At 56.0% G+C, this 14,814-nt stretch overlaps 2 protein-coding genes across 4 annotated transcripts in view; one reads left to right on the top strand and one right to left on the bottom strand.

Annotated features, from left to right (window-relative positions):
- GNAT2 (guanine nucleotide binding protein (G protein), alpha transducing activity polypeptide 2) overlaps positions 1–5,305 on the bottom strand; it is a 17,991-nt gene extending 12,686 nt beyond the window's left edge. The window contains exons 1-2 of the mRNA XM_011948108.1: positions 5,214–5,305; positions 4,174–4,391 (exon numbers count right to left, since the gene is read on the bottom strand). The gene's annotated coding sequence lies outside the window, so the exon portion shown is untranslated. The remainder of the gene's footprint in view (positions 1–4,173; positions 4,392–5,213) is intronic.
- Positions 4,093–14,814, top strand: part of AMPD2 (adenosine monophosphate deaminase 2) — a 12,290-nt gene continuing 1,568 nt past the window's right edge. The window contains exons 1-16 of one of the 3 annotated variants that reach the window (XM_011948112.1): positions 4,093–4,569; positions 9,580–9,710; positions 9,938–10,068; positions 10,436–10,504; positions 10,595–10,703; positions 11,002–11,188; positions 11,451–11,592; positions 11,705–11,794; positions 12,050–12,179; positions 12,361–12,555; positions 12,642–12,773; positions 12,900–13,063; positions 13,369–13,495; positions 13,587–13,750; positions 14,058–14,178; positions 14,496–14,669. In XM_011948112.1, the coding sequence (XP_011803502.1) occupies positions 4,560–4,569; positions 9,580–9,710; positions 9,938–10,068; positions 10,436–10,504; positions 10,595–10,703; positions 11,002–11,188; positions 11,451–11,592; positions 11,705–11,794; positions 12,050–12,179; positions 12,361–12,555; positions 12,642–12,773; positions 12,900–13,063; positions 13,369–13,495; positions 13,587–13,750; positions 14,058–14,178; positions 14,496–14,669 (2,076 nt within the window). In that variant the 5' untranslated portion in view covers positions 4,093–4,559. Of the gene's footprint in view, positions 4,570–4,869; positions 5,557–9,579; positions 9,711–9,937; positions 10,069–10,435; positions 10,505–10,594; positions 10,704–11,001; positions 11,189–11,450; positions 11,593–11,704; positions 11,795–12,049; positions 12,180–12,360; positions 12,556–12,641; positions 12,774–12,899; positions 13,064–13,368; positions 13,496–13,586; positions 13,751–14,057; positions 14,179–14,495; positions 14,670–14,814 lie in introns of those variants that run through there. The other 2 variants (XM_011948109.1, XM_011948111.1) reach the window with 2 other exon arrangements.

The raw sequence follows: 14,814 nt of genomic DNA, 5'->3' as shown, positions 1-14,814 counted from the left end.
TCGCTTGAACCCGGGAGGCAGAGGTTGCAGTGAGCCGAGATTGTGCCACTGCACTCCAGCCTGGGTGACAGAGTGAGACTCTGTCTCAAAAACAAAAAAACGAAGTTATATGGCCTAGTAAACAGACAAACCAGTGATCTTTCTTTCTATTACTCCCACATAAGTAGCCAGAGAGAGAAAGCATGGGCAAATGCATGAACTCGATAACAGCAGCCCTTGTTAAAGGAACCACTAACTTGTTTCACACATAGGGAAAGTTGGCTCGTTCCTTTTTCTACTACTACCTCTGCAAACTTCTGTGCTGCTTCTGCTTTGTTCCCTGACCTACTGGGTGGAAGTTCCCCGTTCTCACTGGAAAGCTGAGAGAGGGAACCGCTAGCCCTCGCCTGGCCTGAGAGCACAGATCCATTACTGTGCATACATCATCCTGATGCCCGTGACCTCCTGCCTCTGCCTCTGTTGTCAACTCTGTGCCTTTGCTGTAGCTGTTCCACTTTATGATCACATTTAGGGACAGTTTCCTGATGAAGTAAGTAAGGTATGTAGTGCTATTTCCATTTTGGAGGTGAGTGAACTGAAGTACAGAAAAGTGATCCTCACATTAATAAGCAAGGTAGTATCAGAAGCCAAGCCAGAGTTCAGTTGTTTTTATTCAAAGCCCTTTATAACCGTATCATTTTGGATGAAAAGTAAATCACGGTTTCTCAGTGATTTGGGCATGTTTCCTGAGTTAAGAGATCTGTCTGACATCCGTGGTAATTTACGCCTTGTCTTAAGTGAACTGTGGGTAAAGACTTGTCCCAGATGGAGTGGGAGCACATGAAGGATGAGGAACTACCTTCAGGACCTTCCAGTCCATAGGCAGAGGTGGGGGAAATTCACAGAAAAACAAATTAGTGAAAGGGATACTGCAGTAGTGCTGGGAAATTCAGAGCTGTTTAAGACCTAGCATTCACCCCTGGTAGGAAAGGCAATTAAACACACAGCTGACTGTCAGATTGACAAATTCTATGGCAGAAGAAAGAAAAGGGTGATCGTGAAATGAATAGACTTTCCACAGAGAAGCAGAACAACAGTGGAAATGGGAGATTAGTGTTTTGGGGAAAGGAAAGAGCATGAAAAAAGAGGTAGAGGTACAAGGTACAAGGTGTGCTCAGAGAAGACCTGGACTTTGATGTGACTGGACTGGAGTGAAAGGTGCATGGAGTGGAGGGCTGGGAGGTGAAGATAAGGACAAGAAAGGGAAATTGGAGCCAGCCAGTGAAGCGCCTTCAATGGCAAGGGGTTTGGCTAAAATCCACTGGGGTCTTATAAACAAGTACAGATGGAAACAGCTGCATGGTGCTATAAACACAATGCTGGGTGACTGAGGTGGGGGGTAGAGGGAGCTGGCTGCTGGGAGAAGCTGAGAAAGCAGAGCTGCACAGCTTATTTCTAGAAGGGCCTAGGCATAAGTTATGGTTTGGGAAATTGCCCTGGCCAAGGACCTTTTTGGAGATGCAGATATTCTCTCCTAAGTTTAGTATCTGTGAAGATTGTTCTGGCCTAGCTAGGGAGGCTGACATCAGAGTGAGCTGAAGTCCAGAAGCAAAGAAAAGCAGTTCTTCAGAGAAACAGGAGTGCACCATAGTTAGGGAGCTGGGATTCCAGGAGGGTCAGTTAAGGAGCCATATGGGGAACAGGCTAGGAGGGGAGGAAGCTGTGTTTGGAGCTAGGGAAGATCCCAGAGGCTCAAAAGCAATGTTAAGGCCTCAGTGTGAAAAAAGCCCAGGCCATAGGATGACTCACGCCTTTATTTCCCAAGCTCTATTCTGCATAGACAATGAAACCTCACTGAGATTCTTGCTGGTATTGAGTGGGTGGAGGGACTGATGCTTAACTGTAATCAGGGCTGACTTCCTAGCAGCAACAATACACCAGATGACCTGGAAATAGGGGAGGGTTGTAGAGTGAGGGGTGTGTTGCAGATGGGACTAGGGGACTAGCATAAAGGGACTAATGAACTGGTTTGCCTGGGCTGGGTGGAGGGCAAGGATTGCCACCTATCGGCTGCTGAGGTAGGTAGGTCTGCATTAAGCAGGATGCTCAAGAGGCCTGGCCCAATGCAAGATACTATCTTTAAAACTATGTCAACATTTGCATCTTATCAGAAGATACATGACATTCTATGTAGTTACATGGTACTTGATTTTTGAGATTCATTTTATTCATTCTTGAGAGTCCATCAGCCTCAAAATCCCTAAGGGCCCCAAGACCAATTCAGTGGGCCATAAATGTAAACAGACTAGTTTAAGTCTGGGGTTAAGACCCAGGGAAGTCTGGGTTGGGGGGACTGTGGAGTCAATTATGGATTTTTACAGATTTTTGTTGATTTCCAGTCCCTTGATTATAAAAGTTATGGGTATGTATGATAATTTTCAAAATGCAAATAAATATAACCCATAATTCCATCACTACAGATAATCATTGGTAAACTTGTTGGTGTGTTTCTTTTCTACCCATGTATATCACATAAGTAGGACCATTCTGTATATAGTGTTTTGCATCCATTCTTTTACCTGACTTTATATTGTAAGCATTTCCACATCATTAAACATTTCTCCAAGAACAATTTTTAATGGCTGTATTTCATGGTATGACTCTTACATAAACATTCCCCTACTGTTGGGCCTTTAAAGTGTCTAACTTTCCTATGCAATACACATTGTGGTGCTGAGCAACTTTTTGCATACGTATTTTTCTGGCAGCTCTTTTTAGAAAAACTCCAGAAAATTGATTACTGGGTCAAATAATAAGAACCTTTTTGAAACTTTGATTATATATTCCCAGATGGCTTTCAGAGAGATTATATCAGTGTTCAAGGCCACCAGTAATGTGTGTGCACATGTACGTGTGTGTGTGTCTCCCATCTCACTAACTATACCCTTGCCACCTGCATTAGTGTTTGTTTTTTTGTTTTTTAGTCTTTGCTATTTTGATAGGTAAACCTGGTTATCTCTGTTCTCTTTTTAGTTTTATGGATTCTGTGTGAGGTGAAGAGGCCAAGTTTTTTTAAGTTTGTTCAGGGAACAGTAGACAGGGATTAATGCAAGTGGCACCAGATGCAGGTGGAGCACAGGGTTCAAGGTCCAGAATCCAGCGTGGGGAGAGAAGAGGCAGGCAGAGTCTGGGAAGGAACTTTGCTGTGGGGGTGGTGAGAACTGGGAGGAGCCAGACAAACACCATTAGAACAACTGGGTTTGGGGAGCAAAGGCCTCCCACAAGAGGGAAAATAGGGAAGACATTAATTCCTGCTGATGCATTTAATTATATTCAGTGAAGTCTCAGGGACTTCCCTCCACAAGTTCCCTTTAGGTCGGATTTTCTACCTCTTGGCAGTGGGGATGCTTGTTGGATAGGATGTCTGCAGACCCCAGAACGGCTGTAAGTGAATCAACCTGTGAGTGTCAATAGAGAACCAAGGCCAAGGCTAAAGCAATGGTAATACATGAATATTAAGTACTAACTACAGGCCAGGCACAGTTCTAAGCAGTTAACTTATATTAACTCATTCATCTTAACCACCATATAAAGCAGGTACTCTTACACTCATTTTACGGAAGAAACAGAAGCACAGAGAAGTTAGGTAACTTGCCCAGTATCAGTCAGGAAGTAGGTGAAATCTGGATTTGAACGTAGACATTCTGGCTAGAGTTAAAGCTCTTAACCACCAAATACAGAAATGTGGGAAGGGGAGCCAGAATTGCAGGGCACAGCCTCCTACCTATGCCGGCCGGAAGAGAACAGACGACCAGGTGAGATTGCAGGGGCAGGACTTCTGCTTAAAATGAATCCTGGGACGATAACAACAGCTACCTTTCATTGGGCCCTGACTTCGTGCCAGGACAGTGTAAAGGGACTTTACGTTTAATCTTCACAGTAACCCCTTTGAGTGAGGTACTGTCATTACCCCATCTTACGGATGAGGAAGCTGACGCACGAAACTGGCCCAAGACCCAGGGTCGGCTCAGGCCAGCCCTACTGCGGTGTGGTGGCTGCCCACGTGGCGCCCAGGAAGAGAAAAAAATGGCGAGGCGGGGTCGGCAGGCGGAGGCGGGGCCAGGCGGGGGCGGGGGCGGGGCCAAGGGCCGCAGAGCCTGGCGCGGAGCCGGCGAGATTTTCGTGGGGTCGCACCTGTTGCGTGACTCCCCCACAGTCCGGCTGCGGGAGTCCGACCCTGAATGCCCAGGGAGTGTTGAGAGAAACCTGGACGAGTTCCGGGTCCCGCTCCCTTGGGAGCACGTGGCCTACCCGTCTCTCGATTGCGATTGCGGGGTTGGGTGGTCGCGACACCGGGGTCGCCTTGAGGCCAGTCTGGCTGCCGAGATCTGCGGGAGTCCACCTCCGGCCAGCTGGCAATTTTGAAAGACTGCCTTAGTTTCCCCATCTCAGTGCCAGGGCAGGGGCCCTTGGAGTGACTTGGCCGGAGTCTGGGGCCCGACCACCCTGCCCTCTCTCAGGACCCGGGCTTTCTGCTGTGCAGACCCTCGTGGGCAGCCTCCCCTCGGAACTCGGACAGCATGGCCTCAGGTGAGTGTGTGTACGTGTGTTGGAGGGAGGGTCTCTGGGACAGAGAAGTGCTGTGGCCAGGGTGACAAGAGGGTGGGAGTCACAGCACAGCAGCAGGACGTAGGGAAGGCGGTCAGCTCTTCCTACGAGGGCCTGGGGAGCAGAGCCAGAGTGTGCAGAGACAGGAAAAATCCGAAGAGGCTAGGGTCTCTGTCACAGACCCCCAGACAAGGGGGTCTCCTGGCCTTCCTGCCTTCCTAGGAGGTAGCTATTTGGCGACGGTGGAATTTTCCCAAGACAGGCCCCTCCCTCCTGGGCTGGGATTCTCGGTTCTTCCCCTTCCTCCCAGAGCTGAGCTACCGCCGGAGCTGAGGGTCAGATGTGGAAGGAAAGTGGGTGCTGGGTTTTCACGGAGTCTGCCAGCCCTGCCCCGGGAGGACTGTGTTTGAGCTTGGACTCGTTCGCTGCTGAATTCCTATTTGTTATTCTTTTTTCTTCCAGACTAGCTGGAAGGACCAGCTAGCCTGGACTTTGGCTTCTTGGCCCTGGAGCCCTGGCATAATGGGGTGAGGGTTCTTGGTGGGTTAGTGGAGAGCTGGGGGCTGGCCCTTCCCCATCTTCTTTTCCACCCACTCCCTCCCCCGCCCCCCGCCAAGCCTAGCCACCATCAGTCACGTCACTCCTGGGACTGAGGAGGGAGGGGAGGGATAGGGGGCAGAGATGGAGGCCCCACTCCCCGAGGTTGCCTAGACAACATGAGAAATCGTGGCCAGGGCCTCTTCCGCCTGCGGAGCCGCTGCTTCCTGCATCAGTCACTCCCGCTGGGGGCGGGGCGGAGGAAGGGGTTGGATGTGGCAGAGCCAGGCCCCAGCCGGTGCCGCTCAGACTCCCCCGCTGTCGCCGCCGTGGTCCCAGCCATGGCATCCTATCCATCTGGCTCTGGCAAGCCCAAGGCCAAATATCCCTTTAAGAAGCGGGCCAGCCTGCAGGCCGCCACTGCAGCTCCAGGTGAGTGTGTGCTTCCTGGCCTCAGGATAGATGCTGGGCTCTGTCTTGCCACCTCTCGCCCAAGCTGCTGGTCCCCTCAGAGGAGGCCACCTCCTCTGGTATCCTCTCTGTGGTGATGCCTCTTAACCTCAGTCCCAGGGACAGCCGGCTTGGAAGGTGGGGTGAGGGGTGGCTGGGCGGTGGGGGTGGATCTGAGATATCTGTGCCAGGGATGCTGTCCTCTGTCACGAGGAGTGGGCATGGTGTGGGTGCAGCAAGAGGTGTGTGTGCACACGTGTCAGCGTGTGCATGTGCTAAGACTGCGTGTGGAGCATGTGTGAATGGAGTGGGGGTGTGTGGGACTGTTTTGTGGACTGGCCACTCTGGTGCCTGTGTCTTTACCAGACAGGCTCAGGCTGTTCTGTGACTAGTTCCACTTTTTAGGACCCCACATCTACATCCCCCTCACTGGGGGTCTGACATTTGGGCACAACCATTGTTGGCTGGCATCCCACAACTGGGGGCTTGACTGTATCTATCGTTTGCTATTTGCTCGTTCCTTGTCTATGTCATGAGCCTCCTTAGGAGTATGGGGTGTCCTTGGTCAGGTCCGTGCAGGCTTCAGACTGGGGCTGCCGCCCGCACTGCGTGTGCTCCTGCACCCTTTGGTTCGTCTCTCACTCTAGTAAGCATCTCTGCATCATTTGGAGCAGGCAGCGAGGTGCGGCAGTGCCTGTCTCAGTGACGGCTTGGCTGCCTGGCTCTGTGCTTGCAGAGGGCTGTCTGTCTGCTGTCTGCTCCCAGGCCTCGTGGCTAAGGAAATACCCACCCTGACTTTGATGACCAGATCATGCTGACTGCCCCCACCCTTGCAGCTGTCTGTAGCTATAGCCCTGTTATCAACCTCCTATATTTTCTTGTTTCATTGAAGATGCCTGGTGCAAGGTCTGCACTGTCCTGAGGGTGTTCTCTGTGCCCAGGTCTGTGCCATCCAGAAAGGGTGTCCCCTGGGTGGGGCCCTCCCTGGCCCTGTTTGGTTCAGCAATAGGGCAACTGATACGGATCTAGCCCAGAACTGGAGACCCTTCAGTGGTCAGATGGTAAGAGCATCTGACACTTGTGGGGTCAAAGCCGTGGACACCCCTGTGCCTACTGAGGCAGTCCTGGCAGTGTGTGAGGGGCTCCTGGTCGAGAGGGCAGATGGGGTGCTCAGAATCTCAGAGTTGGTGGGAGTGGCTCTGGAGCAGCCCACTCTGGCTTTTGCTTGACTTCTCTGTAAGTGTGGGGGTGTGTGTGTGGTGCTGGCCCCTAGAGAAAGGACCAGTAGGCAGCTGAGTCTTCTAGGCCTGGCCTCTGAGAACGTAGAGGTTACTGCCTGTGTGTCACCTTCAGTGAGCCTGTGGCAGCCCTGGAGAGTGGCCTGGCAGGCTTGGGGGATGGCGTTGGCTGTTGGAATCTGTCCTACTCACCCTAGGACTGCTGTGGAGCCCCAGACCCCTGTGCTAGGAGAGGGGGTTGAGATTTGGGCCTTTGACTCAACTCCTGCTAACCCAATATGAACCAGCCATGCAGGTCTGTGGTCGGCCTCCCCTAGATGGAGTTAGAAGTGGTCTGGGGTCATATGTAGGGAGGTGGTGTGTAGAATCAGGGTTCTTGGGCAAGAAAAGATCTTACACTCTGGGGGTGAGGCAGGTTCCCCTCTTTTCTTCCTCTTTCTACTTTGTCCTTTTCCAAGTAAGAGATAGAGTCACCCCATCTCCACCCCTGCCAAGTTCACTTTACTGCCCTTTACTGGCCTATTGCCTTCACCCTGCACTGGGCCCAGAGAACCTCCCACTGTCCTCAGTGGACAGAGCTACAAGTAGGATGTATTTTGAGGGTCCCAGGAGTTCATAATTGCAGGCCTCGCCTCAACACAGGGCCTGGTGTTTTGCAGAACACTTGCAGAGCCATTATCTCTGTGAGCCTTATGGCAGTTGTGGCTAGGCAGGGAAGGCAGCACTTACCGCCCCACTTGTAGATGAGGCACAAAGCCTTCCAGTGGTAGGTAGAGACATGCCTGGAAGCAGGAACGGAATCAGACCCGCACCCTCCAAATTCTAGCTCCCTTTCTCCCAGACTTATTCTGGACAGTTTGTCCCGTCCCTGATGATAGGCTTGGATCAGGGATTGCAAGTCTAGGGGCCTGTGAACCAGCCCCCTGAGCAGCTGGGCAGCGGGGAAGCCTCAGTGACTGGCCCCTACCTAGACTGGGCCATCTCCTCAGCTGCCAGTTAGCTTCTTCCCCAGCAAAGGCCCTGTCTCTCCTAAGGGACCCCATAGTCAGGGCCCAGAGGACCGTGGTGAGCAACAAGGCCACTGCCATGGGAGGCTGACCTGGGGCTGTGGGTGTGGAGATGAGGAGGGCTGTTCCCTTCCTTTTTCTCCCCTCTTACTCTTTGGCCAGCCAGGCCCTGTCCACTGACTGTCCCCTAGGGCAGTGGATTTTAAGGAGGCTTGGCTCCTCCCTGTCGGCCTGCCCTGCCCAAATCAGCCTACCCTGCTACTCCCCCTTAGGAGCCTCACATCGGGCTGGGTCCTCCCTGGCACTGTAGAGGCCCTCTTCAGTTCTGGAGTTCATCTTATCTCCCAACTCTGATGCTCCTTTCCTTGGTTTCTGGGCTCCCTTGAACTCCCCTAGCTCTGTGCTCACGGCCATCTCAGGGTCTCCCCTGCTTGCAGCTGCACTTGGTACAGCCTGTGCCAGCCCCTGAGGGACTGGCTGCAGCTTCACTGGCAAACAGGCGGGCAAGGGGCACAGGGCTGCTGGCTGGAGCTGCCTGCACTCTGCAGGTAGGGTTCAGGCAGGGCCCAGGGTGTGCAGGGGACGGGGTCTTGGATCTGGGGAAGGCCCCTCCCTCTTCCCTTCGTCCAGCTTTGGGACCAGTCCTGGAGTATTGGGAAATGGGTGCAGAGACTTTAAGGCCGGCTACCCAGGCAGATCCTGTAATCCTTCCCTAAGCCAGGGTGGAGGGTGCTGGAGGGGAGCACTCCTTACTCAGCGGGCTGAGAGAGGCAGTTTGGGTGTGGAAAGCTTCCCACTGAGGAGCTGGGGCTGCTGAGCCCAGGGAGGGTCCTTCGGGGTAGGCTGGAAGCCTTGGCAGCCCCCATAGATCGGCGGCTTCACGGCCCTCTGGTGCCATCCTCCGGGTGGCACAGATGAAAAGTCTAGTCTTGATGGAGAAAGACCCCTGGCTTCTGACACTCCATTCCCCAGGGCCTTCTGTGGTGCCCCCAGCCCAGATCCTGGAGCCTGAGTGACATAGACATAGACTGTTTGTGGCAGCTCCTTTTAGAGGGGCAGGCCAGGCCACCTTTTGGCAGCCGTGGGGCCCTGGGGGAGAGGGCAGGCCTCCAGGGAGGAGGTAGGGTTCCCCTGCCAACCAGGCCTTCCACTTCCTCTCCTCTTCCCTTGAGGGCTGGTCCCCAGGTCAGAGCTGAGCAGCAGCTGTGGCTTTTCTTGTGCTGCACAGGTCCAGGATGTCAGGCGCAGGGCCCTGCCCCTTTGACTGGAGAATCTGCTAGTCCAGGGGCGGGTCTGATCCTGGGTTGCCTGCCCTGGGAGCTGCAAGCTGGGGGTCCCTGGTGTGGCCGCCTGGTCCTTACCAAGCGCCTGGTGTGTGTCTCTGCGGGTGTCTGTGCGTACGTGCATGTGTGCGCACATGTACACGTGCACCTGCCTCTGGGAGGTAGTCATGTGGAGATTCTCATGGCCTCAGGGAGCAGGCTATAGTCTGGGATTCAGTTCTCATTTGTGGAGGTAATGAATCTACTTGTTCTAGGGGCAGACTCAGAATCCCCACCCCGAGCCTGAGATGGTGAGGGGTCCGTGAGGGTGAGCCCTTTGGGAGCCACACACACAGGCCTACTCCTCAGCTACTGAGGAGAGACTGCCCTCTTTCCCGACCCTGGGCTCTCTCGGGAGCTGGCCTAGTCAGGGCAGGGGCCCAGGGCTTTCAGGGGCTGCCCCTCCACCCTTTGACCCTGGCATCACTGTCTCTGCAGAGGCTCGGGGTGGTCTGGGGGCCCCTCCGCTGCAGTCTGCCCGATCCCTGCCGGGCCCCGCCCCCTGCCTCAAGCACTTCCCGCTCGACCTGCGCACGTCTATGGATGGCAAATGCAAGGAGATCGCCGAGGTATCACCTGGCACCACCCGCACCCTCACCCTGTGTCTCCATGCCCTGCCTCTGCTCCCCACACCCCTCACCTCAGCTGTCCCCTCACCTCACGCTTGGCTGTCTCCTGATCCTCAGCCTCTCCCAGGTACCCCTGGTCCTGCTGCCCTCACCCCACCCTTAGACTCTGTAGGAGAGTGCCCAAGGGCGGAGGGCCAGCCATGCTGACCTTCCTTCCCTCCCCCCAGGAGCTGTTCACCCGCTCGCTGGCTGAGAGTGAGCTCCGCAGTGCCCCGTATGAGTTCCCGGAGGAGAGCCCCATTGAACAGCTGGAGGAGCGGCGGCAGCGGCTGGAGCGGCAGATCAGCCAGGATGTCAAGTGAGCCCAGCAGGCAGCTGCTTAGTCTCCCTCCATACCCGTCCAGACCCTGTCAGAGCCCCTTCTCTGCCTCTTTCCCTCGCGCCCTCCCTTGGGGGGTCTGCACAGGGAGCATAGAGTGGGCTTTGGAGTCGGGCTGCTGGGTTCTGTTCTATCTTCTAGCCGCCAGTGTGGCTGGGTCATGTTGCTTAACTTATGGGTCTGCTTTCTCATCTCTAAAGTGGGTGAGAACAGCCCAGGGTTCTGCAGCTCTGCCTTTGAGGATCACATGTGACAACATGTGCACAGCATCTAGTGTGGTGCTGGGACCTGGGAGCAAGGGCCTTCCCTCCTGATCTGCCTGACCTCTCACCCCTTTTGCCTCTAGGCTGGAGCCGGACATCCTGCTTCGGGCCAAGCAAGATTTCCTGAAGACAGACAGTGACTCGGACCTACAGTGAGGAGGGCAGAGGGGCACAGGGGATGCGGAACTGGAGTCTGCCCTTCTGCCAGCTCCAAACCCCTCCCTTGAATGCACCCCCTGCAGGCTCTACAAGGAACAGGGTGAGGGGCAGGGTGACCGGAGCCTGCGGGAGCGTGATGTGCTGGAACGGGAGTTTCAGCGGGTCACCATCTCCGGGGAGGAGAAGTGTGGGGTGAGTATGGGGTGCACGTGGGGCAGGGCCTTGAATCTCCATCACCTATGTCTTAGTGGGTTCCCCCAACCTGGAGACCTGGGGGTGGGGGCTGGAGAGGGTGTTTCTCTTTCCAGCAGCTGGAGGGGCAGAGGGGCTGGCTGGGGGCCACTTGATGTGCTGGACCAGGGTGATCTGAGTATTCCTGGGGGCCAGGGCCTATGGGAGGTGAGGACAGTTTGGGGTCTGAGATAAAGCTTCAGGGAGGAGGTCTCTGAGTCCGAGACTGAGGATGGTGATTGCATGTCCTCATCTTCAGGTGCCATTCACAGACCTGCTGGATGCAGCCAAGAGTGTGGTGCGGGCGCTCTTCATCCGGGAGAAGTACATGGCCCTGTCCCTGCAGAGCTTCTGCCCCACCACCCACCGCTACCTGCAGCAGCTGGCTGAAAAGCCTCTGGAGACCCGGACCTATGAGCAGGGCCCCGACACCCCTGTGTCTGCTGGTGGGACCCCCCATCTCTGCCCCACCCCATGTGCCCTAACCTCCTGGGCTTCCTCAGCCTAGTGCCTGGGCACCTCTGCCCTGCCTGCCTCTCCCTACACCCAGCCTCATTCCAACCTCTTGGTGTGCAGGGGTGGAGGTTGGGCAGGAGCTGTCTGACCTACTGGGTCTTCAACATCTCTTGCCCTCCGTGGGGACTTTGGGTTGGGCAGTGGGTGGCTTGGAAGAGCCCTGCTCTGACTTTACCCTCCTCACCCCTGCAGATGCCCCGGTGCACCCCCCTGCACTGGAGCAGCACCCGTACGAGCACTGTGAGCCAAGCACTATGCCTGGGGACCTGGGCTTGGGTCTGCGCATGGTGCGGGGTGTGGTGCACGTCTACACCCGAAGGGAACCTGACGAGCAGTAAGAGGGGTGTGGTGCGTGTTGGGGGGATGCAGCGTGGGAGGTTGCACTGGCTTGGGAGAGGCCACAGGGCTCAGCTTGCTCTCCTCACCCAAGCTCCCCTCCATGCCAGTTGCTCAGAGGTGGAGCTGCCATACCCTGACCTGCAGGAATTTGTGGCTGACGTCAATGTGCTGATGGCCCTGATTATCAATGGCCCCATGTGAGTCCCCGGCCATCCCAGACACTTAGCTTGCCTCCTAGCCTAGATTCTCCAGCCCCAGTTCTGCCCCAGGCTCCCATCACCTGGTGTCTTGCCCTTCCTAGTTGCTGAGCCCTCTACTTGCCTGCAGTCTACTGGCCTCTTGGCAGCCTCCATCCTTACCCTCCCACCTGCTCTCTCTGATCTGCTACCCGAGCCCTCCCCAGCTGCCTCCCTTCAGGGCCTAAGTCCCTGCCTTATTCTCCTCATGCCCAGAAAGTCATTCTGCTACCGCCGGCTGCAGTACCTGAGCTCCAAGTTCCAGATGCACGTGCTACTCAATGAGATGAAGGAGCTGGCCGCCCAGAAGAAAGTGCCACACCGAGATTTCTACAACATCCGCAAGGTGGGCCCTGACCCCGTGACCCTCTCCATGTCCTCATCCCACACCTCTGCCCAGCCTCCCCTTCAAGGGCCAGGCCCCCCACAGAGCATCCAGTACAGTGGGTCCTTTCCCATCGCACTGCCCTGGGCCCCAGACCTTCCTGGCCTCTGGTGGATCAGCAGAGTGCCCTGTTCCACTCCAGGTGGACACCCACATCCATGCCTCGTCCTGCATGAACCAGAAGCATCTGCTGCGCTTCATCAAGCGGGCGATGAAGCGGCACCTGGAGGAGATCGTGCACGTGGAGCAGGGCCGTGAACAGACGCTGCGGGAGGTCTTTGAGAGCATGAATCTCACGGCCTACGACCTGAGTGTGGACACGCTGGATGTGCATGCGGTCTGTGCCAGTGGTGTGGGCTGTGGGACTGAGTCAGTCGGGGGACCAGGAGTCAGGGGTGACCTGAGCCTTCCCACGTCCCCCAGGACAGGAACACTTTCCATCGCTTTGACAAGTTTAATGCCAAATACAACCCTATTGGGGAGTCCGTCCTCCGAGAGATCTTCATCAAGACGGACAACAGGGTATCTGGGAAGTACTTTGCTCACATCATTAAGGTAAGGAGGCCGCCTTCCCTGCCAAGCCTCGAGCCTGAGGATCTGGGGGCTTTTGGGGGGTGAGACTCGAGGAGGGTGGGCAGATGACCCCCTGAAGAGCTCTGACTCCGCTCACCTCATGTCTAGGAGGTGATGTCAGACCTGGAGGAGAGCAAATACCAGAATGCAGAGCTGCGGCTCTCCATTTACGGGCGCTCGAGGGATGAGTGGGACAAGCTGGCGCGCTGGGCCGTCATGCACCGTGTGCACTCCCCCAACGTGCGCTGGCTGGTGCAGGTGCCCCGCCTCTTGTGAGTGTCCCTTGGAGTGGGAGGGGAACCTGTGGGCTCATGTTCAAGGGGTCAGGGCCTGCCTCCTGCCCTCCTAGGATGGCTGAACCTCCCTTGTCCCTGCCAACCCCTCTGAGTGCAAGGAAGGGCTTCCTGGTCCCACCCATGGTCTGTCCAGCCTGGCCCACCTGGGTATCCTTGCTTTCCCAGTGTGGTTCAGATGCGCCCCTATGCTCTCGGGCCGAGCTCTGACCCTTACTGGCCTGCTGGGTTTCCTCCCATTGGCCCTGACTTGCACATACCTGCATGTTACGTCTCGCCTGCAGTGATGTGTACCGTACCAAGGGCCAGCTGGCCAACTTCCAGGAGATGCTGGAGAACATCTTCCTGCCACTGTTCGAGGCCACTGTGCACCCTGCCAGCCATCCAGAGCTGCATCTGTTCTTGGAGCATGTGAGCAGGCAGCACAGGGCTGGGTATGGGGAGCACAGCCAGCTTCACGTCCAGCTGCAGCTCTGGGTCTGACCCCAGGGTTCTGTATCAGGTGGATGGTTTTGACAGTGTGGATGATGAGTCCAAGCCTGAGAACCATGTCTTCAACCTGGAGAGCCCCCTGCCTGAGGCGTGGGTGGAGGAGGACAACCCACCCTATGCCTACTACCTGTACTACACCTTTGCCAACATGGCCATGTTGAACCACCTGCGCAGGTGCCTGCACCACCCTGTGTCTGTTTGCTGTGCTGTCTCTTGCCCAACAAACTTCACTCTTGGCACCTTGGGCTGGGGCCGCTAGACCTCTGACCCACCTGTTGCCTGGACTAGATGGGTTCTTTCTCTGCCCTTGGAGCTACATCTCTCACCCCTCACAGCCAGTAACCTACCCCTGTCCCCCTTATCCCAGGCCTGCATAGTTATCGGCTGGAGGACATATGTAGGCTGGGTTGGGAGGTCGGGGGCTCCAGTGAGCCCAGGTGATCCCAGGCTCAGGAGCTGACACCGTCTTCATGTCCCCCAGGCAGAGAGGCTTCCACACGTTTGTACTGAGGCCACACTGTGGGGAGGCTGGACCCATCCACCACCTGGTGTCGGCCTTCATGCTGGCTGAGAACATTTCCCACGGGCTGCTTCTGCGCAAGGTCAGGATCTGCATGCCCAGCCTTCCCTCCCAATTATTCACCTTCCTCTGAACCATTCGGGCCCCTTCAGTAACCGATCCTCCTCCCACCCAGCCCTCAGATTAGATTCTGCCTTCCCAATGTAACTACCCTTCCCCCGCCCCAGCCTCCAGCCTGAGGCCCCAACTTGGATTTTGACTAATTCACCCTTTGCACATCAGGCCCAGCCTGGATTCTCCTTCCCCTTCCCTCTGCTGTGGCCTGGACCCCCAGAACCACTGTGCCCTGCCCAGCCTCGAGGCCACCTGACAGGCCCTCCCTCCCTGTTGCCTGCCCAGGCCCCCGTCCTGCAGTACCTGTACTACCTGGCCCAGATTGGCATCGCCATGTCCCCGCTCAGCAACAACAGCCTCTTCCTCAGCTACCACCGGAATCCGCTACCAGAGTACCTGTCCCGCGGCCTCATGGTCTCCCTGTCCACTGATGATCCCCTGCAGTTCCACTTCACCAAGGTCAGAGCCCGGCAGGCAGCCAGGCGGGTCCCAGGACGCTGGGGTCTTTCGGGTTGGGGGGGGTGGTCTCTCGGGTTGGTGCTGCCCTCTGGTGGTAGAGCATAACAGGCCAATTGGCAAGTCCTATGGAGTTGGGGGGTTGGGC

This window comes from Colobus angolensis, unplaced genomic scaffold (assembly GCF_000951035.1).
Source record: "Colobus angolensis palliatus isolate OR3802 unplaced genomic scaffold, Cang.pa_1.0 Scaffold273, whole genome shotgun sequence".
Lineage (NCBI taxonomy): Eukaryota > Metazoa > Chordata > Mammalia > Primates > Cercopithecidae > Colobus > Colobus angolensis.
Note: the sequence above shows the minus strand (reverse complement) of the source record. Positions and strands in the feature narration are given on the sequence as shown.